This window comes from Geospiza fortis, unplaced genomic scaffold, assembly GCF_000277835.1.
Source record: "Geospiza fortis unplaced genomic scaffold, GeoFor_1.0 scaffold27, whole genome shotgun sequence".
In the NCBI taxonomy this organism is placed as follows: domain Eukaryota; kingdom Metazoa; phylum Chordata; class Aves; order Passeriformes; family Thraupidae; genus Geospiza; species Geospiza fortis.
The window spans coordinates 1766442-1781467 of record NW_005054329.1 but is presented as its reverse complement, the minus strand read 5'-3'; the positions used below and the strand labels follow the sequence as shown (position 1 = coordinate 1781467).

Here is a 15026-nt window from a genome sequence, read left to right as displayed (position 1 = left end):
ATCTGCCATCAGCATTAGCACAGGGTTTGGGGAGCTGTCAGAGCAACAGGAGTTATTGGAGCATGGGAACCAGGGGCTGCAGCCTGGGCTGGACAAGCAGGGAGAGGGGAAAGCAGCAGAACGGTAGAGAAATAATGAATGAGAGAAGAAAGCACCCCTCAGCCCTGCCTGGGGGATGTGAGTGCACCCCAGTACCCCTCAGGAGAGCTCCCCTGGCTGCCCCAGCACCCTGACCCCTGAGTGAGGCACAGCAGGGCAGGGACCCCCCTTCTCCAGGCCTCTGTCCCCTGGTGACTCTCAGAAGCTTGCCTGGGCTAGAGGTGGGTTCCTCATCCTCGTGCATCACCAGGAGCCTTCCCAGTGAGCCCTTCAAAACCCTCCCTGCCCTGCGGCCGTGGCCATCGGCAGCCACTGATTGATTTCTCTGATAAAGGGGTTTTGTGGCTCTTGGCTGCTGTAGCTGGGCTGAAGCAGCAATTACGAGCTGTGACACAAGTGTCCAGTAGATTATCTTGGAAGACTCGTTAGCAGCTAATTGCTGTTGGGCTCTTTCGGGCCGTGTTTTCCTGCAGCGATTTGCTGTAAATAGGGGGTAATCCCTTAATGAGGCCGGGATGGGGCCGTGTGTGTGCCCGGAGCTGGGGCAGGAGAGGTGCCACGGGAGAGGAGTGATGGTGCCACGTGCCAGACACAGCCAGGTCCCAGCCGCCGGTGTCCCTGGGGAGGCAGGGCCATCCCTACCCACAGCCACCGAGGGACACCCTGCCAGCCAGGTGTGGTTACCTGGAGCTGCTAAACCCAGCGTCTCTCCTGCCAGGGGGGCAGGAACACCTGGGGCTGCAGGTGGAAGAGGGACAAGGGCTGTAGCTTGAATTTTTTTTCCCTAAATCTCTGCTTCTTGCTGGGCTGTAGCTGTATCAGAGTAGGTTAAAAAGTGGAGCATGAAAGGAGAGTCCCCTCTGGAGTCAAAGTCCGTGCTTCCCTTGATCTCTGTGTGGAAAAGGGAAGAACTTCATCCCTGCAGTGCTGGGTTGGTGTGCACGGGGCAGCCTGGAAAGCCCTGAGCCGCTGCCAGGGCAGTGGGTGGGGGGGGGGAAGAGGGTTTGATAAGGTTCTGATAAGGTTCTGAGGGCAGCCACTCAGGGGGGAGGGAGCTGGCCCAGCCCGCTGGAAAATCTGACAGACATCCATCAGCTCTTGGCGTACACAGATGTCCCCTGTCTCTTATGGCAAGAAAGGCTACAAGAGGGATATGAAAGAGGGATATTTGGTGGCTGAAGGAGATGTGGCCTCCCAGCTCAGTCCTTAATTTGTTACCTGTTTTCACCTTCCTAGTGAGAGCACTGATGCAGTGTTTGTTCCCTGCAAGGATGAGGAGATGCCCAGTGATACTCACATGTTTTACAGCTCTCAGACGAAAGACACAAAGACTTAAAGCAGTTCTGCTGCCAGGGTTGGAGTTACCAGGAGTGCTCAGTTCTGCCTTACAGAGCTTGATGTGGCCCCTGTGATGTGGTTGTGGGTAGGTGGCTGCATCCTTCCCAAAGGACTTTTGATGCTTCCAGAATATTTCCCATGCTTAGATTTGTTTCAGGGCTGTCTTAGAGCTCCCAGAGCTCAGTTCATGACCATAAATATACAAAAAACTTCTGTTGTCCAGAGCACTGGCAGATGAAACCCAGCATTAGACAAAGCTCTAACTAACCAGCTGCTCACTGGAAATAAATATTTATGGTGCTGGGAATGGAGTGAGGAATAAACATGTGTCCCTGTTTGTTTGTGCTGTGAGGATGTGCCTCAGCTGAGCAGATGTAGCTGCTCCCCACGTGGGGATCTGCTGGAACCCCACATTCCAGGGGCAGAGCCAGGGCCGGGTCAGGGCTCTGGGACCTGCAGACTCCCCACAGGGCTCAGGCAGGGACATGAGAGGTTACTGGGTGTGTCAGTGTTGTATCCCTCAGGTGTGCTTATTTCCCTGAGCAAGGTGATGGACACAGATTGCTGTGAGTTAACCCTCACACTGCCATTCACCTTTTCCCAAGGAGAATTAGAAAAGGCCAAAAGTGCCATGGGATGAGTTCCAGGGTTCGAAGGAGGGAACATCGCTCTTTTTCCTGGCAGAGAAGTGTCTGGAGCAGATCCTCAGAGGAGCTGTGTGATGGAAGAGTTGAGAACTTGGGGTTGGGGTCCTTGGTTTGACAGCATCTGTCCAGGACCCAGCTGCTGCCCCTCTGCCGCTCTCCTTTCCCTCCTCCTCAGCCTCCTGTGCCGCAGTTCCCTCCCCCGTGGGTGTGTCCCAGTGCTCCTGCACCTGAAACCTACAGCCCTACCGGCCACTGGTGGTTTTCACCTTTGCATGAGGGCCCAGCTGGACTCTGAGCTAGTCTTTGAAATAAGCAATAATCTTATTACCTTTATCAATTCAATCCTCTTAAGGTTAAGTCAATCCTATTAATCAGGCTTGTGATTTGGAGAACCCTGTTATTTCCAAGTCAATCTGCCCATCAGTCAGTTACAATAGCAGGAGTGATCAGCTCCATCCCAGAGGGTGTGTGAGCACCACGGGCAGTGCAGGGCCCTGGGGCTCCTCAGCCCCCTGGCACCCCACGTGCTCCAGCTCTGGACACATCCCAGAGAGGCTGGGCTGGGAGGACCTTCCTGGGCTGGCAAAGTGCAGAATCCTTCCTGGATTTGGACAGGACACGTCCTATAAGACTTGTGTTGCTTGTTGGCTCCCTTGGCAGTGCTCCTGCTCCCACCACAGCCCTGCCAGGGAGGAGCTGCCTTGGAATAGCACAGGCTGGTTTATGTGCAAAGTGGAGACCAGTGCAGCCTTGTGCTGTCATGCTCTGAATTTATTTACTTATGAATTGCTCTTCTTTATCAGCATATATGCAGTGACTGGGGTCGCACAGGTTCAGATCCGTCCAGTCTGAAGCAAAAAGCCTTAAAATAAACATGGGAACAAGCCTGAAGAACACTGCCAGAGCCCTTAATTTTGACTGTAGACCTCTTCCTTCCCCTCTCGACTCTGATGTAATGAAATAAAGCATCTTATTTTCTTCCATTGCCAGGGGCCCTAACTGAAAACAACCCCCTGCTGATCTCTGCTGCTCAGAAACAGGGAGTTTTATTGGCTTTAGTTATTGCATTTTATTCAGGACCTTGTATGTGGGTGAGTGAGGCCCCCGGAGGGATTCCACAAGTATTTGCATTCCATTTGTGTCTTCTGAGTGCTGGCTGCTGGAGTACTTAGGGCAGAGATAGCAGAAGTGCGATCCAGAGCTGATGTGGCTTTTCTGTGGAGGGAAGAAGTGAAGGTCTGGCCAGTGGCAGGGCCAGGGATGGCAGGATGCATGGGAAGTGACCCTTCCCAGGGCTCATGGAGCTGCCCAGGAGCTCACCCAGGGATGCTGCCTGGGGGAACTGTGACCCCCGACACATCCCAGGGCAGCTCCTACAGCCTGGCTGGACGGCTCTGCAGCCCAGACCTGCAGGGACAGGGAGGATCCTGACCCCTGGGATGCTGCTGAGTGTCCTGGCTCCCCCCTCCTTCCCTGCTCAGTTGGGAGGCCAGATTCTGCAGTGTTACTGCTCAGCTTTAGGTGCTGCGCCATAATGGTATTCTCTGGCACTTCAGCAGCTTTCCTTTCCACTTGGGAGACAAGGGGTCCTTTTCCCAGCTGCTGAGCTGCAGATGCTCCATAGGGAATAGTAACAGCAGCAGAGATTTCCAGGGGATCTTTTCTGGCTTTGTGTTGAGTCCTGCCATGGAATCTTGCCTCATTTTATATTCTAGTGAATTCTGTAGATCAGCCCAAGTCACCCAAATTCACATTAACTCTGGCTCCCACTTGGCCCTGGGTTTGCAGGACTCAGCAGCCAGTGCTCAGCTGACAAGAGGGGAAAAGCAAACACTTGGCTAAGAGACGCTGTAAAACTCAGTGTTCCTGAGATAATTAGTATGTTGGGAAAGTGACAGGAAAGAGAATCAAGCAAAGCCAAGGTCAGCGGCTGCTAATTAAGAATCAGCACCTTGTGTCAGCCTGAGCGGTGGCTTGGAATTGAAACGTACCCTGGGAGAGCCCCGGGAAGATAAAGGTGATAGAGTTACCCAGATAGCAGCTAACGGGATTTGAGCAGGGTTTAAAGTTTCATTCCAGCTTGGCTGATAAAAAGGGCAAAATGAGAGAAAATAGCAGAGGGAGGCACGTGCTTTGCTTCCAGGAGGGATTTTTGCCTCTGCAGCTGCCAGAGCACTGCAGACGTAGCAGGATTTGAGGAAGGGCATCTTCTGGCTAAAGAAATAATGGAAGTGGTTTTTTTTAATCCCAAAGCTCCTCCTCTGGCTTTTCTGGAGGGTCTTGGGGAAGGTCAAGGCAGTGTGTTGGTCCCAGTCAGAGTGTTGTGGAAGGTGGGAGCAGTGGATCCTTGGGTACTGCAGAGATGTCTCATCCCCTCCTCTGTGCTCTTACACAGGGATGTACCTGCCTGCCCCAGGGTTTGCCTTTGCCTGGGACAGGAGCACAGTGATGGAGGGTCTGTGGATTAACTTATTTGGGCCTCCTGGGTTCAGGGAAAGCTGTTTGTTGAGGCTTGATTAAACTTTCAATGCAGAGATGTCCGTGTTAAAAATGAAACAGAGCGAGTTGCATCTGGTGCAAAGCTCCCACCCAGCCACTGGCAGGGAGTACGACCTGATGTCCCCTCTCCCCAGTGTGGGTTGCACAGGCTGCACCACAGCAGCTCTGCTGTGCTTGGGGACATCAGGGACAGGACCTGGGACACTGTGTGGCAGCCTGGGGTGCTCCTGCTGCCCCTGCCAGGAACGAGCTGTGACCCTCAGGGGAAATGAAGAATTTCTTAGGGAAGGTTATTACTGAGCAGATGATGTTGTTTTAATGGGAAGGAGTTTAAGAAGGTGCCCTTGGTTGTGGAGGTGAATGAATGTGTGTGTGATCATTTCTCTGTCTCCTACATGGGAGGCAGTCAGAGGGTTAATGCGGGGATTTGCCAGTGCCAGTGGCCTCTGTCCACTGTCACTCAGGTGAGTGGTGACACCTCAGCACCTGGTGCAATGAGGAGGAGGAGCTGGGCAGAGCTGCTCTGTCCATGAGCAGTGCAGAGAACATGTATCAGCATTAGCAGGTGCCTGGCATTCCTCCTGGATCAGGCCTGGCTGCAGCACACTCGGATCAGTGCGTGCCCAGGAGCTCCTGACCCCCTGCTCAGTGAGTGCTGTGGCTGAAGCAGATCTGGAGCTCACTCTAAAATGCTGTTTTTCCTCTGGAATTTGCAGTTGAGGCCAGACTGATGCAGGGGCAGCTGTCAGGGACTGCTCCTGCTCACCCCTTCCATTGCTCTGCAGCACAGGGGATTATCACATCCCATGGATTTGGTCGTGTGCACACCAGAACAAGAACGTGTCCAAAATGGGCACTGTCAATGCTGTTTATCTCCATGAATAGGGAGGAAATTGGAAATTTGAGTATCTCAGTGCATATCTAAGGCTTGTGTCTCAGCCATTAACTGGGCACAACTCACAACATTGGAGCATGGCCCTGGTTTGCAGCCAGTGCAGTTGGACACCAAACACAGCCATATTTAACAGGGGAGAAAAGATTCTGCCCACAGAATGTGAGGCTGACACGAGAGCAGCCAAAGAGCAGCACTGATGGAGAGGCAGTTGCAGGTCTGGGATGAGTAATTGTTGGGCTGCAAGAGTTGAGGCTCTCCAGAGATTTATTTCTCCTTGTTTCTGAGGAAGTTTGGGCAGGTGGTGAGGCAGTGTTCACACAGGATGACCTGCAGCACCTCCAGTCCCTCGGGTGGCTCACAAAGGTGGGACCTCTCGGGGCTGGGGAGCTGCAGCTCTGTGGAACCAATGTCAGTGCGTGGTGACCCACCATGGGCTTTGCTTTCCAGGATTTCTTGACTGACCTGATGATGTCTGAAGTTGATCGCTGTGGTGAGAATGAGCATCTCATTTTCAGGGAGAACACACTGGCCACCAAAGCAATCGAAGAATACCTGAAGCTGGTGGGGCAGAAATACTTACAAGATGCCTTAGGTACGTACAGAGCATTGGCAGGTCTCGCCCAGAGGAGTTCTCCAGGCTGCATGGTGGGGATGTCAGCTGAGCCCTGATGGCCATCAGAGCCCTCAGCATTTTCCTGCTGGAGGGTTTCCCTGGCAGCAGGTCCAAGCCTGGACACGGCCGTGGCCGCAGTGGGCAGCTCCCTGTGCCAGGTGAAGGTGACTGCAGAGCTGGCACCTTCATCTGCTTTCAGAGCAGATCAGCAGTGGATGTTGGAAGGGATTCTGCTGCCTGCCAGGCTCCTGTCTCAGCCCTGGCTGTCAGGGGCTGATTGAATCTCCCCCCCTGCAGCCCCACCAGAGACGTGCCCGGCTCCTGCAGCGCTCCCGAGTCAGATGAGATCTCCCCAGTCGCAGTGATGCCTCCCGGAGCATCCAGCACTGGGAACCCTCCTGGTGGTTTTTTTTTCCAAGTGCTGGCTCTGTTTATGGCTCCAAAAATACTTCTCTTGATGCAAATGAAAATAATTAGAAGCTTCTGCTTCTGGGCAGGTCAGGAAGGAATTGCTGCATGCAGGGAACACAGCACGAGGATGGGGAGAGGCTGCCTTGGAAGCTCTGTGAGCTTCCATTGGATCCACATCCCAGGGCAGGATGAGCAGAGTCTCTATTGAGGTGTTAATTTTTCAGCATGTTGGGTTCCTGCTAGTGGATTTGTATAATTTTAGCAAGGAGCAGAGAAGCATAAATACTTTATTGAGAGAATAATAATAATAATGAAAACCTTGAGGAAAGGGAAATAATTGAGCAAATTCAGGCAGAGAGCCCACAAGAATAGCAAAAGAAATATTACTTATTTCTGCCTTGTAATGCTTTCTGGTTGAAGGCAAGTCTGTAAGTAGATTACTCATAAAAATTCTCAAAAGCCAGGAGATTAATGATATCAGAGAATTTTGAAATATTCCCTTTTGGGGGCTCAGTGCTGCCAGGCCAGTTCCATCTCATGCAGGAGGAGCCTGGGGTTCCTGCTCACTGTGGGGTGCAGGTTCTGAGTGACCTTCTCCCAGGGAGATGAATCACCTGCATGTCACAAGGTGCCCCAGGGCAGCGTGGCACTGTCCTTGGAACCATGGAGTGGGTGATGGGGCTAGGGAAGAACAGCAGGCATCACCTGCAGGCGAGCAGAGCAGCTCCAGAGCTCCCTGGCAGAGCTGAAAATACTCTGGAGAGGCTCTCCAGTGTGTAATTAAAATTTGTTTTGGCAATAGGGAAGGAATGCAGATTGGAGTGGGGAAAAAACAGAATGGGAAAATCCAAGACAGTTGGGAATTAGAAGAAAACCAAAGCAAACCATTCTCCCAGAATGTCACCCAAGCTAAATGCTGCCTCCTCATCCCTGTCACCCTGTCCCCAATCTCCCCAGTCACTGCTGGGATGAAGGACTGAGCCCCCAGCCCTGAGTGCAGGGGCTGTGCCCAGGTACCTTGGGGTGAAAGGTGGCACAAGAGCAGAAGCTGGTGGAGCAGCTCAGTGTCAGCCTCTGCAAAGGTGAGGAGGAGCAGCCAGGCAGCAGAGGAGCACAGGAACATTCAAGGAAATATTTTAATTTCATTTTATGTGATGTTCAGCTCAAAATAAGCCAAGTAATTTGTTTCTTTCCTTTAATTACCTATTTCTCCTGTGAATCACAGTGGTTTGTCAGCACCAGGGCACAGGCTGCAGGAGCAGGCTGTGCTACCAATAATTACAGGGCCTGCCAGCATCCTTCCTCCTGGATTAGCCCGAGGGAGCATCTCTGGAGCTGGTGCAAGGGGCTCAGGCAGGTGCTGGGCAGTGCAGCCCTGATGTAATATCCCAGAGCCACAGGGACAGCTCTGCCAGCTGGGAACAGGGATGGGATGTGCTGGGTGAGCTGTGCTGGGTATGAGCTCCCAAGGAGCTGCTGGGCTCTCCTGGGTCCTCGTGGAGACATGGAGAGCCAGAGAGCTGCCCCAGGGGCCACCACGTGCTCTTGTATCCCTCTTGTCTTCCCCCAGTGTGATGGGGTGCCAGGGCCTGCTCAGGCACTTAGGAATGGAGCTGCTTGAAGGCTGCACTTCTCATGTCTCCAAACCCATCACCAACTCTGTTTTACAGGGGAGTTCATCAAGGCACTGTATGAATCAGATGAAAATTGTGAGGTGGATCCCAGCAAATGTTCATCTTCGGACCTCCCCGAACATCAGGGCAACCTGAAGATGTGCTGTGAGTTGGCCTTCTGCAAGATCATCAACTCCTACTGGTGGGTATCCCGGGAGTGGCACTCCCTCCTCTGGAGTGCTGTGTCTGCAAGTGCTGGGACCTGTCCATGGCTCTGGCAGAGCTGTGGAGGGGGAGCTGCCAGAGTTTGGAGTATCTGCTCTGGGGATGTGGCACCCTCCCAGATTCTCTGGCACCCTTGTTTTCAGAGGTGCCAGGGTCACTGGGGCACAGGCACAGGGCAGTGGAGGCAAGGAACACCAAGTGGGATTGATTCAGAGGTACTTGATGCCAAATGTGTATGAAATTCTGGAATAAAAGGCAGAGATGCATGTCCTGGATCTTCCACCCATGGAACAAGTCAATCTGGAGGGGACTGACAGATCTACACCTCCGGGAGCATCCAGCAAAGCTCGGAAATCCTGCAGCAGGCAGGGGCTGTGGCACCTGTGAGGAGCTGCCCCAGCTTTTGCTTGGGCAGATGTTCTCTGGTTGCAGAGTGCTGGAGCTGGGAGGAGGATGCTGTTCTCCCTGCTTGGCTCAGCGTCCCACATTCCTCTGGGTTAACCCCTGTCTCTCCCAGCCCTGGGCGGTTGCTGGGTGATGGGAGCCCTTTGCCTCCTTGGCCCAAGGCCTGGTATGCAGCTGGAGGCATTTCCCAGTTGTTTGTTCTCAGGGTGAAGGTTCTTGCAACTGGTTGGGACAGGCCCGAATATCCCACATGGGCTGGTGTGAGGCACTGGATCCTGCTGAGGAGGTGGCTGTTGGGCACAGCTGTGCTGGGAGCCAAGAGTCCCTGGGTCTGTGACAGCTGCTGCCTGCAGAGGTGACCTCAAAGGGGAAAAAGATGGACTTGGGACTCTCTTTACTTGGAGAAATAGAACTATTTTCTTTCTGCTTTTTGCTAGCATACCCAGAGTTTTTGGTCCTTATCATGAGAGAAGGAGCATTTTTGTCTCACTGCTGGATTTCCAGCCTTTCTGCTTAAAATCTGGGCTTAGTTTTTATTAATGTATTTAGTAGCAACACTGTTGTGGCAAGGCGTCAACAAGGGATAATATTGGAGGAAGGAGGTCTTTGATAACAAGGATTTCTTGTTTTCTCTCCTCTCCTAGCCGTTGTGTTGAGGTCAGAAAACTTATTATAAATAATCTCCCAAGATACTGAGTGTGCCCCCCTGGAAGCCAGGAAGGGAACTGATCCTGCTCAGGGGGAGAGCAAGGAGCAAGAGGCTTGCTAAGGCTGCCATTATCTACCACAGGTACACAAAGGGCAGGTTTTTTACAGGCATCCTATTCCTTATCCTTGGCCAACTAATAACTCTGGCTCAGGAATGGCGTTTACCTGCCCTCCCAGGAGGGATTCACCACTTCTAGTCAGCAGTGGATCATAATGGTTTGAATTAATGTCTTCCTAAAAATATCCAAAGCAGCACTCAAAGGTCACTCTAAAAATAGGCTTGAAAAGTGACCCAGGGAAAGTTAGGAATGCACGGGAAGTTTGCTCCTCTCATCCTGCCTTTCCAAGGAAGGCTGGAGCAGCTGAGCTGCTGCTCTGAGTGGTTCCCCCTGAGTCCTTTGAGCTCAGCAGTTCTTGGGGATTAATTGGGCTGATGAGTGTTGGGATTGGCCAAGGTATCCCAAGAGCCAACGATCCCGCTTTAAATAGAGCACTGGAGAGGGTGTGCTCATCTGTGCAGAGAGTCAGGGAGAGGAAAGAGGTTCACAATAACTGAAAATTGTTATAATTATGACATAATTTGGACATCTGGAAAGTTTCAGTGTAAGCAGAATTTCAGCATGTGGAAGCTCGTCACTGGGAAGTTGGGTAATGAATTACGGGCCCATTTGTCACATAAAGCCAACGATCCGGATTCCATCCGCTGTGACACAATTAAACTTCCAGGGCTCCAGCCTGTGATAGGAACATGCGGGTGCTGCATTTCAGGGGTTGCTCTCCAGTCACTGCACAACCTGTCCTGATCATTCAAGCCTCAAATTGCTTAAAGGATTCTCCTGTTTCTGGGCAAATACCATGAAGTGAAAGGGTTTTGTCCAATTGTGTGGATCAAGCGAAAGACAGAGGAGAATTTATCCAGCCAAAGACATTGGCTAATGTTATTTGTAGAGCTCAGGGTAAAAAAGCTTACGGGGGTGAAAGTGTGAAGGTAGCACAGAGCAGAAGCTGAACAGGATGGCAGCATTTTCCAGGCGCTTCCATGGAATGTCATCGCTGTTTCACAAGGTCAGATGGCCTGGAATGGAGCCCGACCCCACTCAGTTGCTGTGGTACCCCCACTGTCAAGGAGCAGCTCTGGGTGTGACACAAGGACAGTGGTTCCTGGCCAGGGCGCTGGGATCTGTGTGCCAGGGACACTGGGACCAGTGGCCAGCCCAGTGCCAGCCCGCTTCCGGGTGGGAGTCTCCAGCTGAATAAATAACACATGCTGGGAACAGGATAAGGTGGGAGCTGGGGAGGGCCGAGCGGGAACAGGCAGCAGCTCTCCAGAGATAAGGGCTGCTGCAGTGAGCGTCTGCTGGCCCCCAGGGAATTCTGGCATCCGGGAAAGGCAGGCTGAGGTCTGTGCAGCTACAAGGCTGGAGTAACTCCGGTGGGGCTCTGTGTTTGTACTAGGCACAGTGGGATTTGATCCAGGTGCTTGAACAGGAGTATTACAGTTTCCACAGCTCCCCCTGCAAGCTCCAGCTGTGCCAGAGATTCCAGAGCTGCTGGTGATTCTTCAGGAGATGCTCTTCCTGCTGGCTAAGCTTCCTCAAGCTCAGAGTACCCCATGGCACAGCCACTGAGTCCTGAAGAGCTTCTGTGCACAGTTTGTTTCATATCCCAGTGTCCCCAGTTTTCTGGGATCTTGGCATCCAGCGTAAGGTCCAATAGAAGCTGCTTCTCTCACAACTTTATAAAGCAGCTTTGCTTTTTCCCCTAGGTGGTTTGAGACTCCTGACACTCCAACCCTGACAGACACTGCCTGTCCTTATGTCATTTCAGTGTCTTCCCAAGAGAGCTCAAAGAAGTTTTTGCCTCGTGGAGACAGGAGTGCAGCAACCGAGGCCGCCCCGACATCAGCGAGCGGCTGATCAGCGCCTCCCTGTTCCTGCGCTTCCTGTGCCCGGCCATCATGTCCCCGTCCCTGTTCAGCCTGCTCCAGGAGTACCCCGACGACCGCACCGCGCGCACTTTGACCCTCATCGCCAAGGTCACCCAGAACCTCGCCAACTTTGCCAAGTAAGCCAGGCTGTGGGCAGGGCTGGGGAGGGCACAGAACCTCCGGCTGCGTGGGCAGGGCCACAGCGCCAGCACAGAGTCCCACACTTGGCCACTCCTTTCCTTGCTGGAAAGGGCCTGTTTGCTTCCTGTTGGCTTTTTCCCCACATCTCTCTGGGACTTGTTCCCTCACTGTCAGGTCAGGGAGATCATTCAAGTTTCCAAAACAGGACATGTTTTATGAGCAGGAAAACAGGCTGTTTTGACCACATGGACAAGCAGTGGGGTGGCAGTGGGGCCTTTGTCCTGTGGTGTCCTGCAGATGCAGGACCAGAACCTGATCAGCCGCAGTGATGTGCTCAGCTCAGGAACTGTTCCATCCCTCTTTTGAGCTCTGGGACCTTCCCTGCTATTAAAATGCAGCTGATTGAACTGGGAAGGCCTGAGAACAGAGACACCATCAATTTCTAACTAAGCCCATTGGTTTGATGGAAACAAAGCAAGAGATTTCTGAAAATCTTTCCACTGGCTGTAGCTCTGAGCTACTTATCCTGAGCTCTGATAACAAAATGATGAGCTTTCTGAAACATGAATGGACAGTTTCTATCTAAAGCTTCTTAGATCTGGAAACTGGCTTAGTGCTCACACTCAAAGTCAGCAATGCACAGACGCGCCTGTGGACACCAGCAGGAGATGTACAAGTGTGTTACACTAGATGACAGAAATTCTCTGTACTCCTGACCAATCCCTAACTAAAGGGTTTTCATATTTCCAGCACTTTGCAGGAAAGGCTCTTTAACTAAAGCTGACATTAGTCAAGCTGAAGTGATCAAGCCAAGCTGTCCTGTGCATGGCACTGGGCCAAGCCTGTCCCATGGAACCGCTGGCACAGCACCAGCTGCTGCTCGGACAGTCCAACCACGAGGCCCTCTCTGTTCTGCTCTAAATCAGACAAAATACTGAGGGTGAAGAGCTTGGAGGGCAGAAGGAGGTGGCAGGAAGCCTGAGGGGACAATGGGGCTGGCCCAGCTGCAGGGGGGGCTCTCCAGGGTGATGCCAGAGCAGTTGTGCTGGCATTGCTGGAGAGTGCAGGATTCCTGCCCCCATCTGTCACTGGGTTCCAGTCAGCTGAGGGTGATTGCTGTGACAGCATCTTGATTTCCAGTGACAGATCCTGTTTCTGGAGGCTGTGCCCTGACCCAGCAGTCAGACACTGGGTTACCAAGAACTCCTTTGTTTCTCCTGCTTTCACCTTTGTTCCTGATGTGCAGATCCCACACTGATGAAGGCTTAGCTGGATCAGGCTGGGGTTAATTTTGGTTCCACGGTCAGTGAGGTGTCCCAGGTGCCTGCTCACAGCCCAGGGATCCCAAAGGCTTGGAAGGGTTGAGATGTCAAAGGAAGGTTCTTAGCTGTGTTGTACCTCCCCTTTCCATGGACTGCAGTTTTTTTCCTCATTTAGCTGAAATCTGTGTTGCTCTCTCAATAGGTTTGGCAGCAAAGAGGAATACATGTCCTTTATGAATCAGTTCCTGGAACATGAATGGACTAACATGCAGAGATTTCTCCTGGAGATTTCCAATCCTGAAACCATCTCAAACACAGCTGGCTTTGAGGGCTACATTGACCTGGGCCGGGAACTGTCCACATTGCACTCACTACTCTGGGAAGTCATTTCCCAACTGGAGCAGGTATCCAGGGGATGGCAGGGACAGCTTTGGGGGCGGGAAATGGAGAAAATGTTGTTCATGTGATTCTCTGAAGAGACTCTCCAGCAATTGGCAAAGCTCATAGTTCTCTAGCAAAAAGCACAAGATGGTGGTGGTAATTGTTCTCTCTTTTCTGCCCAGGGCACTGCCACCAAACTGGGGCCTCTGCCCCGGATCCTGCGGGACGTCAACGCCGCTCTCAGTAACCCGGCCTGCGTGCAGGTGTCGGTCACGGCTGAGCACGCCGCCTCCACGCCCAGTGCTGGCAACAGCATCTCTGCAGGGCTGCAGAAAATGGTCATAGAGAATGACTTATCTGGGTAAGAGACCAGCGGGGCCTGTCCCAGGGACACACGGAACAGTCAGGCAGGGACAGGCAGGACAGGATGCAGCTGATCCACTGACCGCGCTCTCTCCCATTGCAGAAGTGGTGCTGGATGTAGTTCACTGCTGAACAGTGATTCACAGACACAGTCACCTACATACTTTTTGGCCTGATTAAGTAAGGAGCTTCATTCATGGGGAGGATGAGGCTTTTGCAGACCTCTAATATTTCTGTTTGTGGAAAATGAAATGGAGCCCACACAAACGGAAAGACTGTGCTAGTAAAATAGTTTGTAAGTGGAAACTGCATAATATTTAACAGTTTAATTAGGAATGAAAGGCAGCAATGGCACTGGACTTGCTCTAATCAGAGCTTTCATCTCTAGTGCCTCCCAGCATGAGGTGCAATTATTTAAATCCAGTGCTATGGAGGATCTCTGACAATATGCTTCCCCCCCAATACTTGCTTACAATGCACCATCTTTGATCAGCAGAATATTCACATGAAGCTACTGCAAAGCTCTTTCTTCCTATCCCCAAGAAATCAATATTGCATGAATGTGCATTGCAGCAGGAGTGGGGGATAACCTTCAGCTGCCAGGCTTTAGCTCTGCTGTGTGAGCACTCACTGACCTGGGAGGCCTGGTGTGGATCCAGTCCCCACGGTGTTCTGTGCTGTCCAAATCCTTGCCAGTGTGCCCACGGGAGCTTGCTGCCCAGGTACAGAGCAGGCACATGGGACTGGCATGGAGACAGCCTTTGGAAGCAGGAAGGGTGCCACACACTGACCCAGAGCAGAGCAGCGCCCAGGAGTGTGTCCCTGAGCCTTGTGACAGTGCCGTGCCCTGTGTGCACACACTGCCCTCACTCACCTGCCCTCACCTGCCCGTTCCCAGGCCAGCCTGGGGCTCCACAGCACCCTCCCCACTCCTCACGCTGTCCCTGGCTGAGCCAACCCTGTCCCTGCTCCTGCCAGGGCTGGGTCCTGTCCCTGTCCCCATCCCTGTCCCACACAGCTGCGCCACCCTGATTTCTGAGTGATTTCGTTTTCCTGCTCCAGTGCAGCATTCACAACTCTTCTTTTTTGTTTTGTTTTCCTCTCCTCTTCTTACGCACTGACTTCCCCGCAGTCTGATAGATTTCACACGGTTACCATCTCCAACCCCTGAAAACAAGGACTTGTTTTTTGTCACAAGGTCTGCTGGGGCCCAGCCCTCGCCTGCCCGAAGTTCCAGTTACTCAGAGGCCAATGAGCCCGACGTGCAGATGTCTAATGGCAGCAAGAGTTTGTCCATGGTGGACTTGCAGGACAATCGGCTCTTGGACAGCGGGGCCAACGCGCCCGGCACAGCCGACTCGCTCAATGACAGTCAGTCGTCCCTGGGGCAGTTGCAGGGCGTTTGGAGCACACGGACTCAGCAGAACAGCGTGACGGGCATGGCCACCGTGCGCCGGGTGGGCCAGACCCCCACCACGCCGAGCGGCGAGAGCGCGCCC

The 15026-nt window shown here is 52.7% G+C and overlaps 1 protein-coding gene across 1 annotated transcript in view; it reads left to right on the top strand.

Annotated features, from left to right (window-relative positions):
* DAB2IP (DAB2 interacting protein) overlaps positions 1 to 15026 on the top strand; it is a 106473-nt gene that overhangs the window by 82522 nt on the left and 8925 nt on the right. Inside the window, exons 6-11 of the mRNA XM_031057272.1 lie at positions 5926 to 6070; positions 8173 to 8317; positions 11281 to 11517; positions 12986 to 13187; positions 13347 to 13525; positions 14660 to 15020. Of these exons, the coding sequence (XP_030913132.1) occupies positions 5926 to 6070; positions 8173 to 8317; positions 11281 to 11517; positions 12986 to 13187; positions 13347 to 13525; positions 14660 to 15020 (1269 nt within the window). The remainder of the gene's footprint in view (positions 1 to 5925; positions 6071 to 8172; positions 8318 to 11280; positions 11518 to 12985; positions 13188 to 13346; positions 13526 to 14659; positions 15021 to 15026) is intronic.